The 27,378-nt window shown below is 41.8% G+C and overlaps 1 protein-coding gene across 1 annotated transcript in view; it reads left to right on the forward strand.

Moving 5' to 3' along the window:
* LOC119523514 (patatin-like phospholipase domain-containing protein 4) overlaps positions 1 to 26,917 on the forward strand; it is a 42,277-nt gene extending 15,360 nt beyond the window's left edge. The window contains exons 4-6 of the mRNA XM_037822321.1: positions 16,705 to 16,770; positions 25,435 to 25,587; positions 26,334 to 26,917. Coding sequence (XP_037678249.1) covers positions 16,705 to 16,770; positions 25,435 to 25,587; positions 26,334 to 26,465 — 351 coding nt within the window. The 3' untranslated portion in view covers positions 26,466 to 26,917. The remainder of the gene's footprint in view (positions 1 to 16,704; positions 16,771 to 25,434; positions 25,588 to 26,333) is intronic.
* The last annotated feature ends 461 nt before the right edge of the window (positions 26,918 to 27,378 follow it).

Genomic DNA, 27,378 nt, shown 5'->3' on the forward strand with positions numbered 1-27,378 from the left:
AAATCTCAGTGTGCAACTTCCTAATGATCCCTCCTGGTTACTCGGTCAAACCTGGAGCTTTAGGATTTATTGGAAAGAAGTCGACCCAGGTTCCCTTATTCTTGTAAAAAAGGAGGCTGTACTGAAAAACCCCTCTGCCATTGGTCCCAATAAGGTCATTAACCGAAATTCGCAGCCAACCACCCGCACCTCAGCTCCAACCACCCGTACCTCAGCTCGAGCCAGCCACGCCTCAGCCGCAAGCAACGCGACGCCAAAACCACCACCCAAACCTTCTCTGCCCCCCTCTCATTACTCCTCTCCCCTCCTCAGCCTTATCCAGGCAGCCTTCACCTCACTAAATGTCTCCTACCCCAATTTTACCTCCTCCTGTTGGCTTTGCCTCTCCACCTCTTCCTCACTGTATGAGCCCGTCGCCTCCAACTTCTCCTTTTCAGAAAGTACAGAAGACAACCCCTCGGAATGCAATTGGAATACCTCAGTTATCCCCCTAACCTTTCATTCAGTCTCCTTTACAGGAAAGTGCATCCGCCCTCGCTCAAGTAACTCTCCCAGCCTCACAGCCTGTGCCAGCTATTCATCTCCCAGCAGCTCGGCAAAATTTCTCATTCCTCATAACTCCTCCCAATGGCTCTGCTCCTCTACAGGACTTACCCCCTGTCTCAGCACGAATGTCATCAATGAATATAATGAAACTTGCCTCCTGATTGTCCTTATCCCTAGGGTCCTATACCACAGTGAGGAAGACTTCTTCCTCCGCCTGGAAACAACTGCAGTTCCTGCCAAGCTGCAAAAGCGAGAACCCATCACCGCCCTCACGGTTGCCACCCTCCTAGGTCTTACAGGCGCTGGTACCGGGATTGCTGCATTAGCCAGTCACAGTCTCGCCCTAACTCATCTCCGGGCTGCTGTCGACGAGGACATCCGTCACCTACAAGACGCTATTTCCCATCTTAAAACTTCTATTAATTCCCTCTCTGAGGTGGTGCTCCAAAACCGCCGAGGCCTCGATCTTCTGCTCCTCAAAGAGGGAGGCCTCTGTGCCGCCCTAGGGGAAGAGTGTTGTGTGTATGCCAATACCACAGGTCTTGCAGAGAACAGTCTAAAGAAGGTCCGGGAAGGACTGGAAAAGCGTAAAAGAGATCGTGAGGCTACCAGTTATTGGTCCAGTTTCTTCACTCCCATCCTCCCATATATCCTTCCCTTTCTTGGCCCCCTAATAATAATTATTCTAGCTCTTGCTTTAGGACCATGCATCATTCGCAGAATCGTCCAACTTGTGAGGAAGCAGACCGGTGCTATCTTTTACCAGCAACTCGCCACCTCTGATGACCACTGCTCCGGAGGACCAGCCAATCCTCCGCGACCCCGTCGCCATCGGTCGGCTCGACGGCCACGAGGCTTTTCTCGGTCGCAAAAGCATCGCACCGACGCCGCGCTCCGGCTTCTCTGAACTGTTGGACTTTGAACCTCCCTCCGCCTGTGACTCCTTCACCTAGCCCGCAGCAGCTAAGCCATCGACAATCGACAAAACGCCTTGTCACTGCTGAGCCCCCGACTCGCTGAACTATCGTTGATTCCCTTTACTCCTCCCTCATATTGAACAGCAGGCTCTCGACTGATCGATCCCCTTCGGGGTGGGGCACTCTGGGGCAGGGTTCGCGGCAGAGTCCATAGCCATATCCCGGATTTAGCTGATAGTTCCAGCAGTCTCAAATTTTGTCTCAGGCGAGTCTCGTAGGCGGGAGCCCGGTGACGGCCGCACGGGGCTCTGGCCATTGCACAGAGACGCCTAGTGACGCCTTTGACGCTGGATGCCACTCTCCTGTCCCAACTATCACTACCCAGTTACAAGGCAAAGTCCGGTAGGGAGAGTCACGTTGTTTCCAGCTCACGGGCTCTCCGGTCTCTATATGAGGTAAGCATTCTGGTCGGTGCCAGAGGTTCCGCCGTAAAATGGCAGGGGCCTAGTCCAGACTCCCCAAAGCACCAAAACATGTAGTGGGTCTCTCAAGCCCACGGGAGTACACTCATCAATGGAGACACTGGGTGAAATATATAAAAAAGGGGGAGATGTGGAGAGCCGCTTCCCGGGTTGGGGCCTAGTGGACGGGCCGCGACCTGCTCTAGAGTTAGGGCCTGTTGGACACGCCGAGACCTGCTCTGGAGTAGCCCCCGCCCATCGAGTGAGCCAAGATGGCGCCTGCATCCCGTTTCCGCATATGACGCTTAGGGCGGCGGTTGCCTGCTAGCCTATTGTAAACGCTTACGTAGTGCCTGCACATTGGTTGTAACTATCGTATATAAGAAAGTGCCCGCGCTAGCCTCGGAGAGACAGCCCACAGGGAGCCGTGCCTGACGGCCGCATAGAGGTTGTTCTCCCACGGGGTGTAAAGCCTCGTGTGGAATATGTAACAGAGAAAGTTTTCTTCCTGGCTCCAGTAAAAGGCTTGCATTCACTGCCGCTGTGTGCCTCAAGTGTCAGTTTGTCTGCGTCTCTCCCTCTTTCCCTCTGTTCTCCTTGCCGGCCGAGGACAGGACGCGTGGGACCGAGCGAGAGGGCGCCGGACAAAGTGTCCTGTGTTCTGAGTAAAGAAGAGGCTGGTGGGAGAAAGTTGTCCAAGCTGGTGCTGTGTGAGTGTGGCTGTTCTGACCAGTGAGGAGAGCAAAGAGGTGGAGGAGAAGGCTGCAAGTCCCACTGCCCTTAGGTGGACCGAGTGTCAGGAGCTGCCCAGCCGTGGGTCACTTCAGGGCCCCCAGCAGCCCACCAATGTGAACCTACTCGCTAATATCTGAGAATTCTCTAGAGAGAGACCAGGAAAGCACTGTGGGAGAGTCCTAAATACTGATAATTTTAACCTTTAAAGCAATGTGGGAGAGTCCTAAATACCGATAATTTTAACCTTTCTGAAAAGGCTTGCTCCATATTGTATTATGTATCTATTTTTTTAAGTCATTAGCTCATTTATGCTGGCATTTACCAGTTAGATTTTTTTAAATGGTCAGCTCGTCATTATCCTTCAGTTGACTGCTACTCTTTGTTGCAGACAGGCTGCCTAGGTACTAAAAATCCAGCGAGGAGCCTGAAGGTTGAATTGTGTGTGTGTGTGTGTGTGTGTGTGTGTACTTTCAGTCCTTTTTTCATGTTCTCTGAGAGTACACCTTATTTTGTATGTGTTGCCCTGGCTCCATCATTTCCTAATTCCATCCTCTTGGATTAACGTTTTTTGAAACTCAGCTTCCTCATCTGTGAAATGGAGATAAGCTATTTAGTGTTACAGTGGAGATTAAATAGAATAAAGCATGTAAAAATTTGTTTTAGATGGTAAAGCCATTTATGCATGTTAATTACAGCTAGTACTTAATGATCGATAATTCATTAATAATCAAGTACCATAAGAATCCATACGCAATACAGGGACTGGTCAGGACCCCCTATATGAGTCCTTCAGGGCATTTTAAAACAGTGTTAAACCACAGCTTCCTCCTTGCATGCTGAGTAGGACTCACTCTTTCTTACAAATTGTATTCTTTAACCCCATACTACCATCTTGGTTCTTCATGAAAATGCACTAATGTATATGTAGACAAGTTCACAGAATGGAGTGCTATCAAGCTCTGCCAGCATCAGACATCTGATGGTACACCTCTTCACTCTGGCCTTCCTTCCTTTGCTCCTCTTTTGTGTGATGGTCCATGCTTAAACTATAGCAATTAGCCTTATTTTCAGGGACATGAGAAATGATTCTCTCATTTGATAGCTGTAGTGCTCAGTTGAGAATTTCCAGAGAACCCCCGTTGACCAGTTATTTTGTGGTCCAAAATGTTCCCTTTTCCTTGGGATTGAATTTCCATAGAATTCTGAATCCCATGTCCATGGTGATTTAACTCATTTATTTCCATTCTTTGGTTGCCATCGTAAGAAAGACACTTGGCCTTCCGGCATTTTATCCAGAGTGATTGTGCCGCTCCCGCCCTCCTCGCCAAAAGAGACTGCGAGGGATGGAGAAGGGCATGCGTGATGTCTGCTCCAAAGGAGCTTCACAGCAACCTATGGAGGGAAGCCCCCTTTGTGTAGTTAAACCCGAGCCCCAGGAGGCCCCCTCCCCAAAATACCTCACCTTTATTTCCCACCAATCAGAGAGATTCATTTTGGATGCCACACTCATTTTGGGGTGGGGAGGAAAGAGGTGGAGATAGAAATGTTCCCTGGGAGGATCACATCCACTGAGTGTTGGTCTCTGTGGGTCAGTTGTTTTAAAGATCAACACCAAGCTGAGTTGTTTCTCCCAAAGTAGATAGTGCTTTGGGAAAGGAAGAGTCCAATAGAAAATGCAGTGTACACCAGCTTAGCCCTTGGTATTCACGAAACGTGGGATCCTTGGCGAGCCCCAACCTTGGTTTCCTCATCTGTAAAATGGAATGCATACTGTCCTAGCTACCTCAGGCATTGCGATGAAGAGGAAATCCAGTAATACTTGTGAAAGTGCTTTGTCAACTCTAAAGTACTCATCAGGTATGCGTGCTGACTTCCGGGTTCTCACTCTCCTGATCCCCATCTCAACACACCCCTCATTTTCCTCCTGGGTACCTAGTGATAACTTTACTTGTGAGGCATTCTACATGTTAACCTCTGAATTCCAAGCATGTGGATTTCATAGAAGAGCTCGTTCACTTTAAGTTCCAGACTTTATTCTGGGCCACTCTACTTCAGAAGAGTCGAGTACTTGCAATCAGGAAATGCAAGCGAATTTTAATAATAACCTACAGCAAGGCATAATTAAAGAAAGTCATATGCCACCTCCACATCTGAGTAGAAACAATTTTTAAATCCAGTTAACCAGTTAACCTCATGTCTTGTCACGGTGGCATATACCACTGATTCTTTGAATTGGTACAAATTATTGCATTTTTCACACTTAAGACCAATGCACATAAGTGGGTCCCAAATGGTCTTTTTTTTTTTTTTTTTTAAATCATCATTTTATTGAGATATATTCACATACCACGCAGTCATACAAAACAAATTGTACTTTCGATTGTTTACAGTACCATTACATAGTTGTACATTCATCACCTAAATCAATCCCTGACACCTTCATTAGCACACACACAAAAATAACAAGAATAATAATTAGAGTGAAAAAGAGCAATTGAAGTAAAAAAGAACACTGGGTACCTTTGTCTGTCTGTTTCCCTCCCCTACTTTTCTACACATCCATCCATAAACTAGACAAAGTGGTGTTTGGTCCTTATGGCTTTCCCAATCCCATTGTCACCCCTCATAAGCTACATTTTTATACAACTGTCTTCGAGATTCATGGGTTCTGGGTTGTAGTTTGATAGTTTCAGGTATCCACCACCAGCTACCCCAATTCTTTAGAACCTAAAAAGGGTTGTCTAAAGTGTGCATAAGAGTGCCCACCAGAGTGACCTCTCGGCTCCTTTTGGAATCTCTCTGCCACTGAAGCTTATTTCATTTCCTTTCACATCCCCCTTTTGGTCAAGAAGATGTTCTCCGTCCCACGGTGCCAGGTCTACATTCCTCCCTGGGAGTCATATTCCACGTTGCCAGGGAGATTCACTTCCCTGGGTGTCTGATCCCACGTAGGGGGGAGGGCAGTGATTTCACCTTTCAAGTTGGCTTAGCCAGAGAGAGAGGGCCACATCTGAGCAACAAAGAGGCATTCAGGAGGAGACTCTTAGGCACAAATACAGGGAGGCCTAGCCTCTCCTTTGCAGCAACCGTCTTCCCAAGGGTAAAACTTATGGTAGAGGGCTCAACCCATCAAACCACCAGTCCCCTATGTCTGTGGTCATGTTAGCAACCATGGAGGTGGGGTAGGCGAATACCCCTGCTTTCTCCACAGGCTCCTCAAGGGGGCACTACATCTTTTTTTTTTTTTTTTTTTCCCCTTGTTTGTCTTTTTTCTTTTTTTTTTTTTTTTTTTTTTTTTTTTAACTTTCCCTTCTTTTTTCAAATCACCTGTATGAAAAAAAAAGTTAAAAAGAAAACAAACATACAATAAAAGAGCATTTCAAAGAGACCATAGCAAGGGAGTAAGAAAAAGACAACTAACCTAAGATAACTGCTTAACTTCCAACATGTTCCTACTTTACCCCAAGAAAGTTACATAATATAGCAACATTTCAGTGAACTTGTTCCTACTACAACCATCAGAAATTAACAGACCATAGTCATTTCTGGGCATCCCCAGAACGTTAAATAGCTTATCTGTTCTTCCTGGATTATTGTTCCCCCTTCCTTAATTGCTCTCTACTGCTAGTTCCCCTACATTCTACATTATAATCCATTTGTTTTACATTTTTCAAAGTTCACATTAGTGGTAGCATATAATATTTCTCTTTTTGTGCCTGGCTTATTTCGCTCAGCATTATGTCTTCAAGGTTCATCCATGTTGTCATATGTTTCACCAGATCGTTCCTTCTTACTGCCGCGTAGTATTCCATCGTGTGTATATACCACATTTTATTTATCCACTCATCTGTTGAAGGACATTTGGGTTGTTTCCATCTCTTGGCAATTGTGAATAATGCTGCTATGAACATTGGCGTGCAGATATCTGTTCGTGTCACTGCTTTCCGATCTTCCGGGTATATACCGAGGAGTGCAATCGCTGGATCGAATGGTAGCTCTATATCTAGTTTTCTAAGGAACTGCCAGACTGACTTCCAGAGTGGCTGAACCATTATACAGTCCCACCAACAATGAATAAGAGTTCCAATTTCTCCACATCCCCTCCAGCATTTGTAGTTTCCTGTTTGTTTAATGGCAGCCATTCTAACCGGTGTTAGATGGTATCTCATTGTGGTCTTAATTTGCATCTCTCTAATAGCTAGTGAAGCTGAACATTTTTTCATGTGTTTCTTGGTCATTTGTATTTCCTCTTCAGAGAACTGTCTTTTCATATCTTTTGCCCATTTTATAATTGGGCTGTCTGTACTATTGTCATTGAGTTGTAGGATTTCTTTGTATATGCAAGATATCAGTCTTTTGTCAGATACATGGTTTCCAAAAATTTTTTCCCATTGAGTTGGCTGCCTCTTTACCTTTTTGAGAAATTCCTTTGAGGTGCAGAAACTTCTAAGCTTGAGGAGTTCCCATTTATCTATTTTCTCTTTTGTTGCTTGTGCTTTGGGTGTAAGGTCTAGGAAGTGGCCTCCTAATACAAGGTCTTGAAGATGTTTTCCTACATTATCTTCTAGGAGTTTTATGGTACTTTCTTTTATATTGAGATCTTTGGTCCATTTTGAGTTAATTTTTGTGTAGGGGGTGAGGTAGGGGTCCTCTTTCATTCTTTTGGATATGGATATCCAACTCTCCCAGCCCCATTTGTTGAAAAGACCATTATGGCTCAGTTCGGTGACTTTGGGGGCCTTATCAAAGATCAGTCGGCCATAGATCTGAGGGTCTATCTCTGAATTCTCAATTCGATTCCATTGATCTATATGTCTATCTTTGTGCCAGTACCATGCTGTCTTGGCAACTGTGGCTTTATAATAAGCTTCAAAGTCAGGGAGTGTAAGTCCTCCCACTTCGTTTTTCTTTTTTAGAGTGTCTTTAGCAATTCGAGGCATCTTCCCTTTCCAAATAAATTTGATAACTAGCTTTTCCAAGTCTGCAAAGTAGGTTGTTGTAATTTTGATTGGGATTGCATTGAATCTGTAGATGAGTTTGGGTAGAATTGACATCTTAATGACATTTAGCCTTCCTATCCATGAACATGGAATATTTTTCCATCTTTTAAGGTCCCCTTCTATTTCTTTTAGTAGAGTTATGTAGTTTTCTTTGTATAGGTCTTTTACATCTTGGTTAAGTTGATTCCTAGGTACTTGATTTTTTTAGTTGCTATTGAAAATGGTATCTTTTTCTTGAGTGTCTCTTCAGTTTGTTCATTTCTAGCATATAGAAACATTACTGACTTATGTGCATTAATCTTGTATCCCGCTACTTTGCTAAATTTGTTTATTAGCTCTAGTAGGTGTATCGTTGATTTCTCAGGGTTTTCTAGATATAAGATCATATCATCTGCAAACAATGACAGTTTTACTTCTTCTTTTCCAATTTGGATGCCTTTTATTTCTTTGTCTTGCCGGATTGCCCTGGCTAGCACTTCCAGCACAATGTTGAATAACAGTGGTGACAGCGGGCATCCTTGTCTTGTTCCTGATCTTAGAGGGAAGGCTTTCAGTCTCTCACCATTGAGTACTATGCTGGCTGTGGGTTTTTCATATATGCTCTTTATCATGTTGAGGAAGTTTCCTTCAATTCCTACCTTTTGAAGTGTTTTTATCAAAAAGGGATGTTGGATTTTGTCAAATGCTTTTTCAGCATCTATTGAGATGATCAATTGATTTTTCCCTTTCGAGTTTTTAATGTGTTGTAATACATTGATTGTTTTTCTGATGTTGAACCATCCTTGCATGCCTGGAATGAACCCCACTTGGTCATGGTGTATGATTTTTTTAATGTGTCTTTGGATTCGATTTGCAAGTATTTTGTTGAGGATTTTTGCATCTATATTCATTAGGGAGATTGGCCGGTAGTTTTCCTTTTTTGTAGCATCTTTGCCTGGTTTTGGTATTAGATTGATGTTAGCTTCATAAAATGAGTTAGGTAGTGTTCCATTTTTTTCAATGTTTTGAAAGAGTTTGAGTAAGATTGGTGTCAGTTCTTTCTGGAAAGTTTGGTAGAATTCCCCTGTGAAGCCATCTGGCCCTGGGCATTTATTCGTGGGAAGATTTTTGATGACTGATTGGATCTCTTTGCTTGTGATGGGTTGGTTGAGGTCTTCTATTTCTTCTCTGGTCAGTCTAGGTTGTTCATATGTTTCCAGGAAATTGTCCATTTCTTCTACATTATCCAGTTTGTTGCCATACAGTTGTTCATAATATCCTCTTATAATTTTTTTAATTTCTTCAGGATCTGCAGTTATGTCACCTTTTTCATTCATTATTTTGTTTATATGGGTCTTCTCTCTTTTTGATTTTGTCAGTCTAGCTAGGGGCTTGTCAATCTTGTTGATCTTCTCAAAGAACCAACTTTTGGTGATATTTATCCTTTCTATTGTTTTTTTGTTCTCTATGTCATTTATTTCTGCTTTAATCCTTGTTATTTCTTTTCTTCTACTTGGTTTAGGATTGGTTTGCTGTTCATTTTCTAGCTTCTTCAGTTGATCCATTAGTTCTTTGATTTTGGCTCTTTCTTCCTTTTTAATATATGCGTTTAGTGCTATAAATTTCCCCCTTAGCACTGCTTTTGCTGCATCCCATAGGTTTTGGTATGTTGTGTTCTCATTTTCATTCGTCTCTATATATTTAGCAATTTCTCTTGCTATTTCTTCTTTAACCCACTGATTGTTTAGGAGTGTGTTGTTTAACCTCCAGGTATTTGTGAATTTTCTAAGTCTCTGATGGTTATTGACTTCTAATTGTATTCCATTGTGGTCAGAGAATGTGCTTTGAATAATTTCAATCTTTTTAAATTTATTGAGGCTTGTTTTATGTCCCAGCATATGATCTATTCTGGAGAAAGTTCCGTGAGCACTAGAAAAGTATGTGTATCCTGGTGATTTGGGATGTAATGTCCTGTAGATGTCTGTTAAATCTAATTCATTTATCAGATTGTTTAGGTTTTCAATTTCCTTATTGGTCTTCTGTCTGGTTGATCTATCTATAGGAGAGAGTGATGTGTTGAAGTCTCCCACAATTATTGTGGAAACATCAATTGCTTCCTTTAGTTTTGCCAATGTTTCTCTCATGTATTTTGTGGCACCTTGATTGGGTGCATAGACATTTACGATTGTTATTTCTTCTTGCTGAATTGCCCCTTTTATTAGTATGTAGTGGCCTTCTTTGTCTCTCAAAACATCCCTGCATTTGAAGTCTATTTTATCTGAGATTAATATTGCTACACCTGCTTTCTTTTGGCTGTAGCTTGCATGAAATATTTTTTTCCATCCTTTCACTTTCAATTTCTTTGTGTCCCTGTGTCTAAGATGAGTCTCTTGTATGCAACATATTGATGGTTCATTTTTTTTGATCCATTCTGCAAATCTATATCTTTTAATTGGGGAGTTTAATCCATTTACATTCAACGTTAAAACCGTGAAGGCATTTCTTGAATCGGCCGTCTTATCCTTTGGATTATGTTTGCCATATTTTTCCCTCTCTCTATTAATATCCTTTATTGTACCCATACCGAATCTCTTTAGTACTGAACCTTTCTCCAAGTCTCTCTGTCCTGTCTTTGTTTCTCTGTCTGTAGGGCTCCCTTTAGTATCTCCAGTAGGGCAGGTCTCTTGTTAGCAAATTCTCTCAGCATTTCTTTGTCTGTGAAAAATTTAAGCTCTCCCTCAAATTTGAAGGAGAGCTTTGCTGGATAAAGTATTCTTGGCTGGAAATTCCTCTCTCTCAGAATTTTAAATATATCGTGCCACTGCCTTCTCGCCTCCATGGTGGCTGCTGAGTAGTCACTACTTAGTCTTATGCTGTTTCCTTTGTATGTGGTGAATTGCTTTTCTCTTGCTGCTTTCAGAACTTGCTCCTTCTCTTCTATGTTTGACAGTGTGATCAGTATATGTCTCGGAGTGGGTTTTTTTGGATTTATTCTATTTGGAGTTCGCTGAGCATTTATGATTTGTGTATTTATGTTGTTTAGAAGATTTGGGAAGTTTTCCCCAACAATTTCTTTGAATACTCTTCCTAGACCTTTACCCTTTTCTTCCCCTTCTGGGACACCAATGAGTCTTATATTTGGACGCTTCATATTATCTATCATATCCCTGAGGTCCATTTCGAGTTTTTCAATTTTTTTCCCCATTCTTTCTTTTATGCTTTCATTTTCCATTCTGTCATCTTCCAGGTCACTGATTCGTTGTTCAACTTCCTCTAGTCTTGTACTATGAGTGTCCAGAATCTTTTTAATTTGGTCAACAGTTTCTTTAATTTCCATAAGATCATCCATTTTTTTATTTAGTCTTGCAATGTCTTCTTTATGCTCTTCTAGGGTCTTCTTGATTTCCTTCATATCCCGTACTAGGGTCTCATTGTTCATCTTTAGTTCTTTGAGTAGCTGCTCTAGGTGTGTCTCTTCTGGTCTTTTGATTTGGGTGCTTGGGCTTGGGTTATCCATATCGTCTGGTTTTTTCATATGCTTTATAATTTTCTGTTGTTTTTGGCCTCGTGGCATTTGCTGTCCTTGATAGGGTTCTTTTAGGGTTTGTAGACCAGTTGAAGTCCTTATCTCTAATTTATCAGATCTACAGCTTCGTGGAGTACACTTTCTCTAACTAACCAGCAGGTGGCGTCCACGAGCCACCTGTTCTCCACAAGCCAGATCTCCCCTGCTTAGCCTTTTTGGTGAGTGGGGGAGTGAGTCTTGTGGGGCCCAATTGGTGTCCCAAGCTTGCGTGTGTAGTTGGTGTTGCCTGCCCTGTATGTGGGGCGTGTTTCTGGGCAGTCGGGGAGGGGGGGTGGCCCTAACAATCAAATCTCCCTGATGATCCTAGAGTTTTAAAGCTACTGCAATAGTCTAATCCTTCAGTTCAGTCCTGCCACAGTTTGTCTCTGCCACTGACCCACAAGTCTTTGGTATTGGCGTATGGCTCCTGAGACTTGCAAGTGGGCCCCTCTTCCAGGCTGTGCACCCCGGGTCCTCTGTTGAGGGATGACTGTGCTATGTCACAGGTGAGTGCCGTCCCCCCAGGGCAGTTCTGGGCTGCTGGTCTGTGTTGGGAGGCTCCCAGTCTGCTCAAATGATGGCTGAATGGGGCTCTGTTAATTCACACTGCTCCCCCTTCCCAGCTCTGGGACATTCAGCTGAGGTTGCAGGGAAGGCTAATGTCCACGCCCAGTTTTGTGGTGTGTGCCTGTTATTTGAAGCACTTCCGTCACACTGGGTTGTCTGGGGCAGCTCTGGGCTATGGGGCTGGCGATGGGCAGGAGTGTTTCCTGTCCACCAGGATGGTGGCTGTGAGCGGACACCCCCCTTTTCTTGGGAAGTTGTGTTGTTTAGTGAATTTTCTCAGCCACTGGATTATTGCCTTTTGTCTCAGAGCTCTCTTATTTCTGCTCTTGACTTGACGTGCCCAAATTTCAATTCTTTGAAGCTTTCTGTATTGAGCTTCTTAGAGTAATTGTTTTAGAAAAAGCAAAAAGGATTTAAAAAAAAAAAAAAAAAAAAAAAAAAAGAAAAAAAAAAAAAAAAAAAAACGGCCCTCCTCAGAGATCTAATGGGTTATTGAAATGCTAATAGACAAAGCAACCAGGGCCATTAAGGAAAGGTGCCCTGGGCAGAGAGATCAGCCTTGCTTCGGGATTTGCATATGCGCCTCAAGGCCTGATCTCCGCCCTTCCCCTTTCTGTGTTCACCAGAACTCCAAAAATCCTCTGCTTTTACTTTGGAGCTTCTCGTGTTGTTTTCCTTCTATGCCCGTCTCCTCTCTGCTGGGCTGGCTGCTCTCAGAGTCTCTGGTGTCTGGCCTCAGTCTATCTATGGTTGGAGTTTGAATCAGTAGAATGAGTTTCCGATGAGAGCAGCCACTGCAATTCTCCCTTCTCCTTCCTGGAGCTGACAGCCCCTCCTCCCCCGGGACTGAGCCTGGCAGGGAGGGGCGCGGGTCCCCTGGCCGCAAAAACTTACAGATTTCGGTGATCTCAGCAGTTCCACGTTTTCATGAGTGTTGTATGAAGTATGCCCAAAGACCGATTGCTCTGTGGTGTCCAGTCCACGCAGTTCCTGGCTTTTTACCTACTTTCCTGGAGGAGTAACTAAAACATACAGCTCACCAGTCTGCCATCTTGCCCCGCCTCTCCCCAAATGGTCTTTTGATAAATGTAATGCTCTTTGCCATACCCAGGAAAGCTTTTGGGTTGACTGGTATCATGGGCTCTATTGGGAGAACTACCCGGTTTCTTTTGCTACGATCCCCTAAATTTCCTTGCACATAGTGAGAATGCTCTTGAAGCAAGATCATCTAATGTTTATCCTTGTGAAGGTGAAATAAGGGTTGAATTTAAGATGGGTCATTATCTTGGAAAGACTGGGGGAGATGAATTTCAATCTGTTTTTGAATTTCAACCACACCAGTAGGTTCCATATAAGCAGCCAGTTTCTCGTTAAACTCCACGGTAACCTTTAGGCATACATGAAACTCCAAGAGGATTTATTCTCTAAGGAAGCTAGGCCACAAGATTTTCTAAACACACCTTTTAGAGAAGCCACGAAATGAAAAGAGCTAGTCAGAACATGTATTGAGTAAGCACTTGGCAATGCTTTATACAGTTGTTACAGGAAATAACTAGCTTTTATTTTTATCGCTGTGTATTTAGTGGGAATATACAAAAATTAAATCAATGGTTTAACATGTACACAGTGTTTCACATGCTGTACTGGGTGATGGGGTATGAGTGGTAGCTCCCTTTCTACTTCAGGGTTCTCCACCACGGCCCCATTGACGTTTGGGACTGGATACTTCTTTGCTGGGGTGGGGGACTATCTTGTGCGTTGTAGGATGTTGAGCAGCGTCCCTTGCCTCTACTCACTAGATGCCCAGAGCACATCCTCCCTAGATGGATTAAGCCTTGCTGTCAAGGCTAACCTCACTGGGAAGACAATGAGACCAGATCCACTGAACACACACATTTAGACAAAATATTGTAAAAATTGGCCTTAGGATGTCAATTGTTATCTCCTTCCTCAGAAAATCCTATTTGCTTGCAGTAAAATGGGAGTAAGCTGACTACAAATAAGAAAAGCCACTTGGTTCTTGTAAAGCTAATTTTCCCACTAAGCTTCATTTGATATACAAATCACCAGCCCAAGGGAAGGGACAGTAAGCCATGACAGAAGAATACACTGACTTGGAGGAGTGACGGGTGTTTTCCAGTTTGCTGCTCTTTTCATATCATTTAGGAGGACTCTCACTGTTCTTATCTGCAGGAAAGTAACTGGATAGCATTTTTCATCTGAACACCTCAAAACAGTTCCAAGCATTAACTTGTGAACTTCACATTGTACTTTGACACAGGGAAAAAAATAATTCTGGTTCTAAGGGTAGTGATTTTTTCTTTTTTTTGAAGGGCACATATGTCTTTGCAGCATAATGAAATAAGTCGTTATATTTATAGTGTTTTGGGGCCTTTAAATAACTCTCAGTACTGCAATTTCAGGATATGTGTGCTGTCTGCAAATTGTTCCAGTTATTGCTATGGTGGAATGTCGCATTTGCTGAATTACTTCATTAAATAGCTACACTGTGCCTGCAAACTGTACCTAGAGTCTGTAATTGTTTTTTTTAAAGGAGTAGCCAATTGATGATAGGGCCAAATTTAGTTAGGGTGAGTGCAATTACCATAAAAGTAAACAACCTTTCTCTAAAACAGGACCCAAGGGCCCATGGTGATGTGGCGGCTACAGGTGGGCAGAGGCTGTTGGAATTGGGGATGCTTGGTTTCTCTCCTGACTCCTCCATGGCTTTCCCAAGGGATTTTCAAGGACTCACCAAAGGCCAACTCAGGCCTGCTTTGTCTCTTTGTGAAAGGCCCGTCATGCCCTTCTCAGGTGCTGCCCATTTAAAGCTGAGATTTTGAGATCAGTGCTTGCAAGTAAGTGTGTCCTCATGTCTCTCTGTAGAAGGTTGACACAGCTTGTGCAGGGTTGCCCCTGCACCTTGTGAAAAAATTAAATTAAAATGAGTAAAAAACAAAGTAAAATACACAGAGTAAAAAAAATAGACAAATAAAGCGGCCACTTTCCTCTAGGAAACGGTGGTACTGCACAATGGTATGCTTTCAGTATTTCTGTAAACAAGCAACAGAGAGAGATGGGTATGGTTTGACTCAAAGAAGAAAAATGACCAAATAAAGTAAGAAATCAGACTTGAGAGTAGTGGCCTCAGTGAATGCATGTTTTACATGGGGAGAAACCTGGGTTCAGGTGCAGACTGAGCCACGCATTGGCTGTGAGACCCTTTGCAAGTGACTCCATCTGCTGGGGAAGCGGGTGTGAGCACATGAAATGAGCTGCGGTATTTGAGGAGGCACCCCAGGCTGCTGTCTGGGCCTGCACACTGTGTCCTCATCCCCCCCACCCCCACCCCGACCAAACTTGCACTTGCTTTAATGCTCTGCCATCACTGTCTGGAAATTCTTACTTAATATTTTTTTGGGCACGGGGGCCCCCACATTTTCATTTTGCACCCGGCACTGGCCTGGAGCCACAGAGACAGTTACCACATGGCTATTCCCTGTCTTCTTCCCCACTGTGCTATTTAACCAGAAGCCTTGCGAGAAGCTGCTTGGACCTTGGGACCATCAGGAACCGCTACTGTGGAAGCTTTTCCAAGCAGGACCTCTCTCTCCTGGCACCCAGGATGCCACCCGTAGCCTGGCTCAGGAGAATCCACTCTCCTCCCACTCTTGAGAGTCGGGGGAACAGTGGGGCATCTTCCTTCTTGCCACAGACGAAACATCAAGTGGCATTCATGAGCGCCCACCCAACGGAGGGCTCACCACGCAAGGAGCCAAAAGACAGGAGCCTCTCCCCATCTGTGTCCCGCCAGCAGGGTTTTTGGTACTGAGAAGCCAGGGGGCACGCACAAAAGGATGAGTGACTGCCTAAGAAAGTGGACGCCAAGGCCCCTGAAGTGGTACAGAAAGAACCGTGCCAAGAAATGGGTCCCAGCTGTGTCCTGTTGCAACTCAGGATTTTCCTGTAGAAACTGTATTATGCTGGTGACTTTTCTATAATTTAGTTAATGTAGTGACAGTTCAGAATAAAAAGGCATTTATAAAAGCTGACCTCAAAAAATCATAATCGTTTCTTTGGGGAAAAACGCCTTCCAAGATCTAAATAATTCTAAACAGATGATTTACAAATCAGTTTGGGGACCCATTTCTGAATAATATATGTTGAAAGAAGCTCATGAAATCTTTGACAACAAACAGCCATAGAGTCTCAGCTTATCAGTTGCAAGATTATAGCTTAAATATTCAGTATCTAATGCTATATCTTTTCAAATAGAACACTAGAGATTTGGTAACTATACTGCAAAATAAAACATTTACATTTCAGAAAAGCTACCAGAACCCAGCTAATGGTAATTTTTTTTTTTTAACTTTTAAAATGGAAGATAAAGTATAATTTGCAACCCACCAGCTGTTGTCTCTTTCTATATCCTGACCCCATCACTAGGACATAAAATGTGTTATTTCCCCAGCAACATCCTGGTTAGAAGAGGTTAGAACATCCTGAGCTGCAGATTAGCTTCCACCATAATAATCAGAGAGGTTTGGTGCTCTGCAAAATAAGACCACAGCTTACAAATGATTTCACAGTATACAATAAAACATTCTAAATAATTTATTTGCAATCTGTACATACTCAAGCGTTTCGATGTGCCTTAAATGTAATTTTATAATGACTTGGTTGTCTGAAATTAAAATGCTCATTTTACTTAGGTGAAGTTGAATGATTCAGAGGGCACTGCCATATACTTAGCACTTTAGGGTCTTTTCAGATATTGATAATGTTACCTTTTATTAAAGTATGTGCAGCTGTGCCTTTGAAATATGTGGAACTTATTAACTTAATATGAATTTTATGGCAAAGAATGAATCAAATATATAATACAAATGTTAATACCTCTATTCGTAAACCGTTTCTCTATTTTATCTGTCTAGGTTCTCTTAGCTAGCAGTTTCGTGCCCATTTACGCAGGGCTGAAAGCAGTGGAGTACGAAGGGCAGGTAATGTTTTCAGAACTGGACAATTACCAGGAATCCTCAGAGTTAATGCATTGCCTTTGACAGACCCAAGTTCATAATTATTCTCGAGACTCCAAATCAGTTTATGTGTTTTCCATAAATAGTTTTGTTTGTATTTAACAGAAAGAACATTCAAATACAGGGACTGTGGTGCCTTATTGTCAAGATCTAGAGAATGGAATCATTGCTGGGGAAACTCATTTTCATCATTTAAAAAATCATCTTTTTGAAATTTATCTATATACACATACTGGTGTGTGTGTGTGTGTGTGTGTGTGTGTGTGTGTGTGTATCAAATGAGTGACTGAGATGCCCTTATTTTCATCTTTTTGAAACATCTTTGATCTTTTTGAAGTCATTAATATATATTACTCAAAGCAACAAAACACTACTCCACCCCCATAGTCTTCTTCACAGTCCCCTCCATAAAAGCTAGACGCAGACTGCACCTTCAGGGTGAGAGACAACATCGGGTGCCACCCACCCAGGCCCCAAAACAGTGCTGCATCACATCCTTCTGTCCCACCCACAGGAGCCCCTCTGGCTGGGTAAGGATCCCTTCTCCAGGTTCTGTTGTGATTTCCGTGCCTTAGATGCACTTAATCCTGCGAGGCTAACAGGTATTTATTGGAGGAGAGCTGCCTTCTGTCCTGCTGGCCCTGGAGGCAGGAGGCAAGTTCTTTTAGGGAGATGGAGAGATGAACAACCAATCCCAGACTGCCCTCAGTGCTGCCTGGTGATTTTTAGCCAGCTTCCTTCTGCATTCTACACTGCATTTGTCCTATGCACGTTGTACCCTAGCCCACGCCTCCACCGCACGTTTCCCAGCATGTGCATTTTATAATCGCGTACATATCTAGTTAACACGTAAGAGAGATGAGCCGGCTCAGTCGTGTTTGAGTGAATGCCACGAATACCATTTGTTTCACGTACCGTAATATGTATTTATTTATCTATAAATGAATAAACACAAATTGTTTTACATAGGTAGTCCATTCATTCATTCATTCATGCCTTCACTCAGAGGACCCAGGCCAGGGTCTGTACTCGAGGATTTGAAGGCTCACAGCCAATTAATTAATTTTGAAGACTCCCTTAGCTTATTGATTAGGTATTTACCTATGTTCGGATCTCTTTGGTCCTAATGTTTCCTTGAGAGTCCCTGGTCTTCCGAACAAGCCTCTTCCCTGTTTCCCATACTATACTTGGCTCCTCTGCATTGGCGTGGTGTCAAAAAGGGACAGTGAGGGGGCCAAGGTGTACAGAGGTTATGTAGCAGGAGGGCAGGTGGTTGCTAAGAGGGAATGTTGCTTATTATTTGCAGAGATGTTCTTTCAAACAACAGTCTAAAACCCTCTCTAAGGGTTTTTTCTAACTGAGGCCAGATAGAAAAAAAATGCCCTTTCATTTTTTTTTAAGAGCAATGTGAAATCCTTTAAACATCAGCCCATGAAAAGTAGTTTGTTCTCTCCTATTTTTGATACTGCATCCCTGAGCTAATAAATATTCGGTTCCCAAAGAAAACATGATCTGTTTTGTCATTTGAATACTTTATGACTTATCGCAATTTTGATTACATAATTATTTAAAAATAAGTCAAATAGCACGCCCCCTTGCTATACAAATAAACGTAAGCATTTATTTTTACATATATCTGTTGAATACAATTAAAGATGCTCTCACAGTCAACTTTATAACTTTAATTTATGATGATCAGAAATAGAACAATTTTAATTCAAATTATTGCTTTGTAATATACTGTAATCATAACACAAATGGCATAATGGTAAAAAAAAATCCTAGAATGTTTCAAGAGATTATATATTATCATAAAAGGGGTGTTCAAAGGTCAAAAGTCACCAGAATTGCTGATATATGTGTAAGTAAGTTAGGAGGCAATGACTGAGGTGAGATGTAGATATATTATTTAACTGATAGAAGGAGGTGGGGCTTGGAAAAAGAGGATAGAACAGAGCCTAGTCCCAGAAGCCCAGTAAGTTCCAAGACTGTGCTAAACATTTTGCTTTTTAAAATACCAACCACGGAATTATGAAGTTAGCATTATTATAACATATTATGAAGTATTGTGAAGATGAGTTGGGTGGTAGACACTCCTAGTTGTCTTTCAATATACGCACTCCTCTTTCTCCTTAGTAACAGAATACCAGGTTTTAGCTGGGCATACTGCTGTGTAGTTCAAAAGACTTCAAGTTGCCACCTTTTCCCCCGTTTAAGTAATGGCTAATGAGAGGTAAGCTGAATTACTGTGGGACTTCTAGGAAGGCAGGCCATGTGCCTTTCTTTCCTTCCTGCTTCCTGGAATTTAGATGTGATAACGAGCTCAAGCAACCATTATGGATCGTGCGGTCAAAGAGCACACCCTAGAGATGGCAGAAGAGTCAGCTGGAAAGGGCCTGGCTGCTGAATGATATTTTAGACCTGCCTTACCAGTTTTCCCTCCACTATTCTTTAGAAAGAAAAATAAGTAAAGCTTTTCTTGTTAGTATTACTTTCTATTATATGCACCAGAATTTAATTCTATCTGCTCTTGGGGTTATTACCTCCATTTTTACAGATGAGGTAACGAAGACATGGAGGTCCTTGAGGTCACTTGGCTTGAAAGAGGGAAACTTTCCCAGGATGAACATTTATGCTTCTATCTCTGCTGTGCCTTTTTAGTTCCTTTTTAGAAACATTTCCCTCGGTTTATTTCCTTCCATCCCATCCCCACTTCTTGGGTATGTGCCTGGAAGGCTAGGAACCATTAAAAGTGCCAGGTATGAGGAACTAGATTTTTCCAATTAACTTTTCCATTATGGGATTGAATCCACAGACATGAACATTGAACGGGAGCCACAATTAAACAGCAAGGAATACAGAGGCCCCAAGCTGCCAGAAAGATGGTGAAGTCCCTTGGCCTTGGACAGCCGATCACTCATTGCCTGTGCATAGAGACGCCTGATAATGACTGGTCAAACTGACCTCAGGTCTCCCGAAAGCAGCAGCTTTCCTTTAGTGTTTAATGAAGTCTGCCTGAAGGCACCCCCATGCACACTAATGATTGACAGAACAACTCGGAAACCCTGTGTCATTGAAAATGCCAGAAAGCCACAATTTGCAAGTGTCTTTGTTCTGTGCTTATGACCTATTCCCCACGAGCCTGATCTCCTCCCACAGTCTAATAGGATTTTTATGCCAAGTGATTTTCTAGGCTCGTTCCTTGCCCTTTTCAGAGATGAATTAACTTTGCTTTCAATGCAGTGTTTTATTGTGAGTATGAACTTCTTACAGGATTTAAATTACATAAAAAATTCAGGCATGCTGAAAACAACTAATTTTTTGGATATTGATGTTTTCATGGAACTCAGATTTTTTGTTTTGTTTTTGTTGGGTTTTTTGGTTTTGTTTTGTTTTTCTTTTTTTGAGGCAGCTGAGGTTGAGGCAGCAGGGGGAGCAAAATGGCCTTGGCAATACTGCTCTTCATGGTATCAATTCACGAAGGCAGAGAAAGTGGTTTGGTGTGGCAGCAGCTAAGAGGCAGCCCAGCCCAAGCTCTGCTCCTGTGATTTTTCCAATCCTCAGACTTCCCCTTTTCCAAGCCTGCTTTCACCTTGGTTGTTAATTAATTGGGTTTTACTGCCATTTATTTGTGGACCCAATCTCCCTATTTTTTTCTGAAATCTCTCATTTAATCATTCAGAAGCATGGTGCTTCAACAAGACTTAAGATTAACTTAAACCAAACAAATAATAGATTTGCTTCCTGATTTGTTTGACGTGGCTTTATGTCTTTGAGAATGTCATTTTCCTATTTATGGTTTTAGTGGGTTTTTTTTTTGTACTTTTCTCCTGCTTCATTTTCTAAGACCATTTTTAGCACCCTAGGTATAGTAGATATTCATTAATAGTTGAATAAATGAATGAGTGGAAATAAACTGAAGTTAAATCTTATGTTTTTACCTAATGAATTTCCTTTCAGAATATATGGCCTCTTCAGTGATAAAATAAACTACAGGAATGTTCACACTCTCAGGTTATATTTTCAAAGGTTCTTGTCATCAATTTGGGAACAGGAATCAGAATTTTCAGAAGGAGTTCTTAATTAAGAAGCTTTTAAAAGAGATAGCATTGGCATTGACAAGGGACTAAAATAATCAGAATATGATTGTCTCTAGAACTAATATATGCACATCACAAGACAAAGCTACAGTTTGATTTTTGTGTTTTTTTTGTGGGTATTTTTGGTTGAAGATTCAAATATTTTAAAATCTATAGTATTTCAAGACCATATATAGGGAATTTGTCACTGTATTCTCCCTGTCCATTGATCATTTGGGTGGGCTATGGATTACTGATCTCTTCATTATTGACCCAGTGCCATATTCATGGGCAAACCATTGTGGGATACTCTGTTATTATGTATTTTTGTAAAATTGTTACTACAGTCCTTGACTTGATTCAGGTATTTCACTCAATATGTACACCAGTCACTGTCATAGCAAACAGTGTTAGTAGCTGTGGCTATCAGCTAGATTTGGTTTGATGGAAATCTGGTTATCAATTTATAATTATTCTAAAATAGAAGCTCTTATTTTTTCAGCAGCTTGTCTATTTGAGTTTTGAAGAATCTGCTAGTCTTCCAGGGAATACTTTGTTGTCAAGTGCTAAACAACCTCCTAGAGTCTCTCAAATTTGGATATTTGGAGACATTTTTGATCAACCTTCAGAAACCCCTAAATTAAGACACACAGCAATATACCAAACATCGTTATTTATCAGAAGTCAGTACGGCAGGGTTTCTCAAACTCGCTCGCTTTTTTTTTTTTTTTAACTTGACTCCCTTTGAACAGAACAGCTCACATGTCTTCTCTCCCTCATCTTCCCTCACCACACCTGGGATATCCTGTCCCCTGACCTAGGAACTCGCCTAGAGTCTTGGTCCCCTCTATTTTGAGCATCACCAACCACGAACATTCTATTGAGTACAACTGTCCGTAGTCTTAATCATGAAGGCAAAGAAGGCATATTTGCAAATACAAAATGACTCTTCAAACCACATTTACTTCCCCGATGCATTCTTTCTGCCCCATCCCTATGAAAATATGATCTGCCCTACTCTCATCAACCATCGCTGAATTTTACAGTGTCGCAAAGACCAGCTCCATGTACTTTTTGCCTCTATACTCTACAGCAAGGGCTGGCAAATATTTTCTGCAAAGTATCAGGTAGCCAACATTTGCAGTGCTGTGGGATGTACAATCTCTTCTGATACAACCACTCAACTCTGCCCTTGAAGTGTGAAAGCAGCCATAGATGATATGGAAAAGAACGGGCATGGCTGTGTGCCAGTAGCACAATATTTACATAAAAAGATGATGGGTCATAGTTTGCCAACTCCTGGCACAGGGCAAGTTATCCTTTGAGCCTCAGTTTCCTCTTCTGTAAAATGAGGAAACTGAAAACCCTAGCATGACCTACCTACCTTTTAGGGTTCTTGTAAAGGTGAAATGAAATGATATATGGCAAATTGATTTACAAACCATTAAACCATACATAATAATGTTTGTTGATTATTACAGATATCAGCATCTCATGCATTCTTCCAATAAAGGATTTTTTAATTTGTTTTTTGAGCAAAATACACATTAAGAAAATTAAGCACCAAAATCAATTTTATCACTGGTATTTCCCCCGGGGCTATGAAGCACACAGCAGGTGCCCAGTTATTTACTTCCCAATCAATAGGCCCTTTCAATAGAGATTATCGCCTCAGGCTTCCTCCTTTTTTTCTTTTTTTTTTTTAAGATTTTAAGTTTTTAGCTTAAATTGTATAATGTTAGTTGCTTAAATTTATAAACCATAGGACTTTTTCTTAATATGTACCCTTAATATATCCGTGTATAAAACAACATTTAACAAGTCCTGACAAACAAATAATCTGGTTTGGCTGGGCGTAACAGGCACCACTCTCTCTTTAGAACTGATTCAATGAATCCTGACTTTTAGTGCTGTAACCTTTAGAAAATAACCCCAGTTGGGCATGGTTTTTTTTTTTTTTCCTACCGCACAGTTGTTTATTCATATTTCTTCAGACTCAGGCAATTTACCTTAACTTGGCAGACTTTTAGAATGAGGTCAAAGTTGGGAAAAGGCATAAGAGGTAGGACAAAAGTGGTATTAAGTATCCACAACGCTAAAACTAGCAGGATTTGATTTGCAACCCACTTGGCCTACGTATTTTTTATGTACTTGAACTCACCTTTCCTTTGAGGAAGATGGTGCTATAGGATAAAAACTTAATGAACATACAGCAAAATGCTCATGGGGTTGAGCCAGCAGAGTTATCTTTCTTGAGTATGATTTTGGAATCATAGAAGCTCATGGAGGTGCTGCCCAAGGGGCGAGAATGTAGGAATGGCTTTTAGGAATATATAGCAGAGGACCCATGGACAGAATTATTTAAAGCACAAAATTTTAAACTATCGCTGGAACCTGAGGTATAAAATATTGCAGCTTTTAATCTGGAGGTTGAGGAATATTTGCTACTGTTGTTGCTTCCAGAAATGCTGGCAGATCGCACGTCTGAATGAATGTGTGGTTATTTGGAGTGCTCTCTCTTGGGTAGAGAGAGCACATGTCAGGCAGTAAGGTGTGCTGCTACCTGTAGGATATCATCTGGGGTGATGGGGGAGCTAGCATCACCGCAAATCCAATGAAGGTATTTGATAAGCTCTACGTTTTCCTTAATCATTTATCCATCAGAATAAGAGCTAACAAGAGTGAACATAATTTGGAAAAAGGATTTCCCATTGCCTGAAACTGTAGTCATTAACCCCATAGTACATTAGAACAGTTTTCAATTTAATGAGCCAGATTGCACTTCTTTTCATTAAGTTGAATAAGTCAGTTGAGCTGTTACTTAAAGTTATATGACACATGGTACATATTTTTAATTTTCCTTGATGAAACCTATATAGATTTTACATCATTGGTGACAGCTTCTACTGAGAATATCAAATTGGGAAATTACTGAATGTCTTTTTTTTTTTTTTTTTCTTTTCTTGGTATCATTCTATTCCAGAAATCGCAGTCAGAAAAAACAAAAACAGAATTAAGCTCTCAGGCAATAAAGACACAGAACCAGATACTTTGGAGAGGCTTCTTATTGTAAATTTCTACTTTTTTAGATGATGTTTATGTAACTTCATACACACACACACACACATATGCACATATATGTCTGTATCTGTATTTTCATATTTTTATATATGTGTGTGTTATATTCTTTTCAAAATAATGACAATATGCAAATTATCCAGTTCAGTTTCATTTTAACCCAAACTACTCCTTCACTAAAATGTAATTCTCTCAAAAGTTTTATTCCAGCCTTATTTTTTAGTTATTTCTTTTGTCCCCTTTGGGTGAACTGACAGCTGGCTAAGGCCATCGTAAATAGTACAATGTAGGTCATTTAGTCACTAGCTCCAGAAAAAAAAAGAAAACCCAAGAAAGAGACACCTTAGAAGAAGTGAATGAATTGTTAGAAGAAATGAATGAACTACCTGGTTGAGACATCTTCTATCAACCTGTCTTTCCCTCCTCACTCACTTTTGCATTTTAAATGTTCAAGTGAAACTTAATTTGTGAATTTCTCAGCTAAATACTCTGTGAGGGATTCTCCCCTATTACCGGGCTGTATATTTTTTGGATATCCTCTGCAGGGTATTTCTAATGACAACCATAGCTTCAGGAATTTGAACTTGATCTTTGCCTGTCTGTTGCTGGAGCGCACTGTGTAAATGCATAGGTTTGTGGATGGATGGAGACCCCTTCGCCTGGGAATTGGTAGCATACGCAATGTTCGTTTCGTTTCTCTGGTGGTCCTGCCTCAGTGTACACGTCTGTAGAAGCATAGAGGGGCCGCTGTGGCACCTCCTGCACATCTCACCATCACCCCATCCTTACCTGTGTGCGCTTTCATTTCTTTCCAAAGTAAGGAAATGCCTCTTATCTGCTCGAGCCATCACTCTCTTTGGGGTGTGCTTGCAAGTACAAGAACTCTGAGCAACCCTAGTTTTTTATGCAGCACTTCCCTTTCTTTAAGGCCACACCTCCTGCTCCGTGTCCTCAGCAGCTCCTCTAGTAATAGAAAGGTTTTCGGTTGCTGTGTTTATTTTACATTTGCTGCTAGAAAATGCAAATTTCCATTTCTTACAATAGAAAAAGAACCTCTTGTGGTGGATGTTTTGTTCACTGTCAGTAGTAAACGTGACTTGCCACTCTGATTAAATAGTGACTCCCAAAATAACTCCACATGGCTTCTTGCACAGGCACTATAATCAGTAAAAAAAAAAAATAATTTAACTAAGGCCTTTAAGCAATTGGAGAGAGTTCCTGGTTCTGTCCAGAGTTCTTCTTGTATTGGTAAATGACCCTGTGTACAGAGATTTTTTTTTTTTTTTTTTTTTTTTTGCTTCCAAAATAAATCCCCAATCAAATTAGTATACACAAATAGTAATTTAACAGTGTCTCCCAGGCATGGGTTTTACTAGAAGGAAAGAAAACCCTGTCGAGAAACCCATGGCCATTTTCTTCACGTGTGTTGTGTGTCCTTGCCATGGCTTGACTCGGGCGCTTCTTCCCACAGAAGTGGGTGGACGGCGGCTTCACCGATAGCCTTTCTGTCCTGCCTACAGGGCGGACGGTCACCGTCTCGCCCTTTGGTGGCCGATCAGACATCTCTCCGCAGGACAAGGGGCAGCCGGAGCTGTACATTAATATCGCCAATCAGAACTTAATCGTGAGTAATAAATGGTATTAAATGGTATTTGAACAGTCCTAATTGAAAACTTTCGCCAAGAATTTAGCATGTCTCCCAATTATTTAAGTTTGAGACAGTTCAGTGATGATTTTGTGTACAAACATCTTCACAATAGTGTGTTTTTAATATTTTTACTCCATGCCATCTATCATGTATACATGATCAGTGTTCCCCAAAACTGTGAGTTTGCTATCCTCTTACTGCTTATTATCCATCTCTTTGTTTAACATTTTGCTTCATTTATTTTTTCAGGTTAATAAACTTGGCAGAATTTCAGAGTCAAATTGAACTTAGATCATTTACTGTTTAAAATATGCTGAAAATCTTGGGACCCAAATTTACCTAAAATATTTACCTAAGAATATGGATTGCCTTTCTCTGTCCCAGTGTCTCTCAACCAGGGGTGATTCTGCACCCCAGGGGACATTTGACAATGGCTGGGGTCATGTTGGTTGTCACAACTGGGGGATGAGGTGCTGCTGGCATCTAATGGGTAGAGGCCAGGGGTGCTGCCAAACAGCCTGATGTAGACAGGGCAGCCCCACCACGAAGAGGTCAGAATGTCAGGAGTGCCGAGGCTGAGGACGCCTGATTTACTCTATGGCTGGAGTCACCTTTTTAAGTTTAGATTTTGTACTGCTTTTCTTATTGAGAACGCATATATCATAAAACACGCTGTACATTTACTCGTACCTACAGCTCACTTTTCTGTCTTTCCATCCCAGCTGTCAGTGGCCAATCTGGTGAGGCTCAACCAAGCCCTTTTCCCACCGAGCAAGAGGAAAATGGAATCCCTGCACCAGTGTGGCTTCGACGACACCATTAGGTTTCTACTAAAAGAAAACTGGTTTGAGTAGAATGCTTACAAGTTTATAATTCAAAACAGATTTCAGACATTTTGGGATGCAGAGTTCTAATTAAATATATTTTCGAAAAAATCTATCAGGACCTTGTCGTAAGTAAGGAAACGAGGCATTTTATTAGATTTTGGCAACCTTGTTAAGAAGGGAACACCAAGGGGATGGGGAATCAGTTTCAGGGGATGGTAAATCATGATTTTTAAACCGTGGCAGGTTGAACATGGGGGCTGCCATGAAGACTTTTGCGGAGAATGGCAGCATGCCTTCCACAAAAAGCATGGGCGTCCTTTCACCCGGAACTGAAGGGAACTTATTTATGCTCAGCCCCAACCAGGCCCCCAGGGGAAGCCGCTGTCCAGGGTCCTGGCAGTGGGAGCCAGGGGCAGCCTCTCCAAAGACTTGACAAGTGTCAGCTGAACCCAGGTTGGCTTTCCGGGTAGATGCGTGCTATTTCTCCTGGGAAGGAGATCGGGGGCAGAGAGAAGAGGGAAGTCAAAAAGCCCAGGAGACTGGGAAATAGGTATGTTTTCCTTTTCTCAGTAGGCAGTTGCTCCACCCCTCCTTCCCCTAAACCCTAGCCCAGCTAAGGAGCTTGTCAGGCTGTTTGGATGCTTCCTGTTGTACAGCCAGGCCTCGCTTGCATGTCCTTTTTTGTCTCTCTTTCAGGCTCCCTGATCACCCCTGCCCTCGGGTTTCCTAAACAGGCTGCACCTCACTGAATGTTTAGCCATTGATCTATATGCTGGATATATCGACCCTTAAATAGATGAAACACTACTGAAAATAAAGAACCAAGTGGGCTGGGACATAAAAATGACATCCAGAATAATCAGTCTTTTTCTGTTTCCTTTTTAAAATCAGGTCTTATGTTTTTTGAGTAGCTGTCCTATCCCTTTGAGGACTCATATTT

This window comes from Choloepus didactylus, chromosome X (genome assembly GCF_015220235.1).
Source record: "Choloepus didactylus isolate mChoDid1 chromosome X, mChoDid1.pri, whole genome shotgun sequence".
Classification (NCBI taxonomy): domain Eukaryota; kingdom Metazoa; phylum Chordata; class Mammalia; order Pilosa; family Megalonychidae; genus Choloepus; species Choloepus didactylus.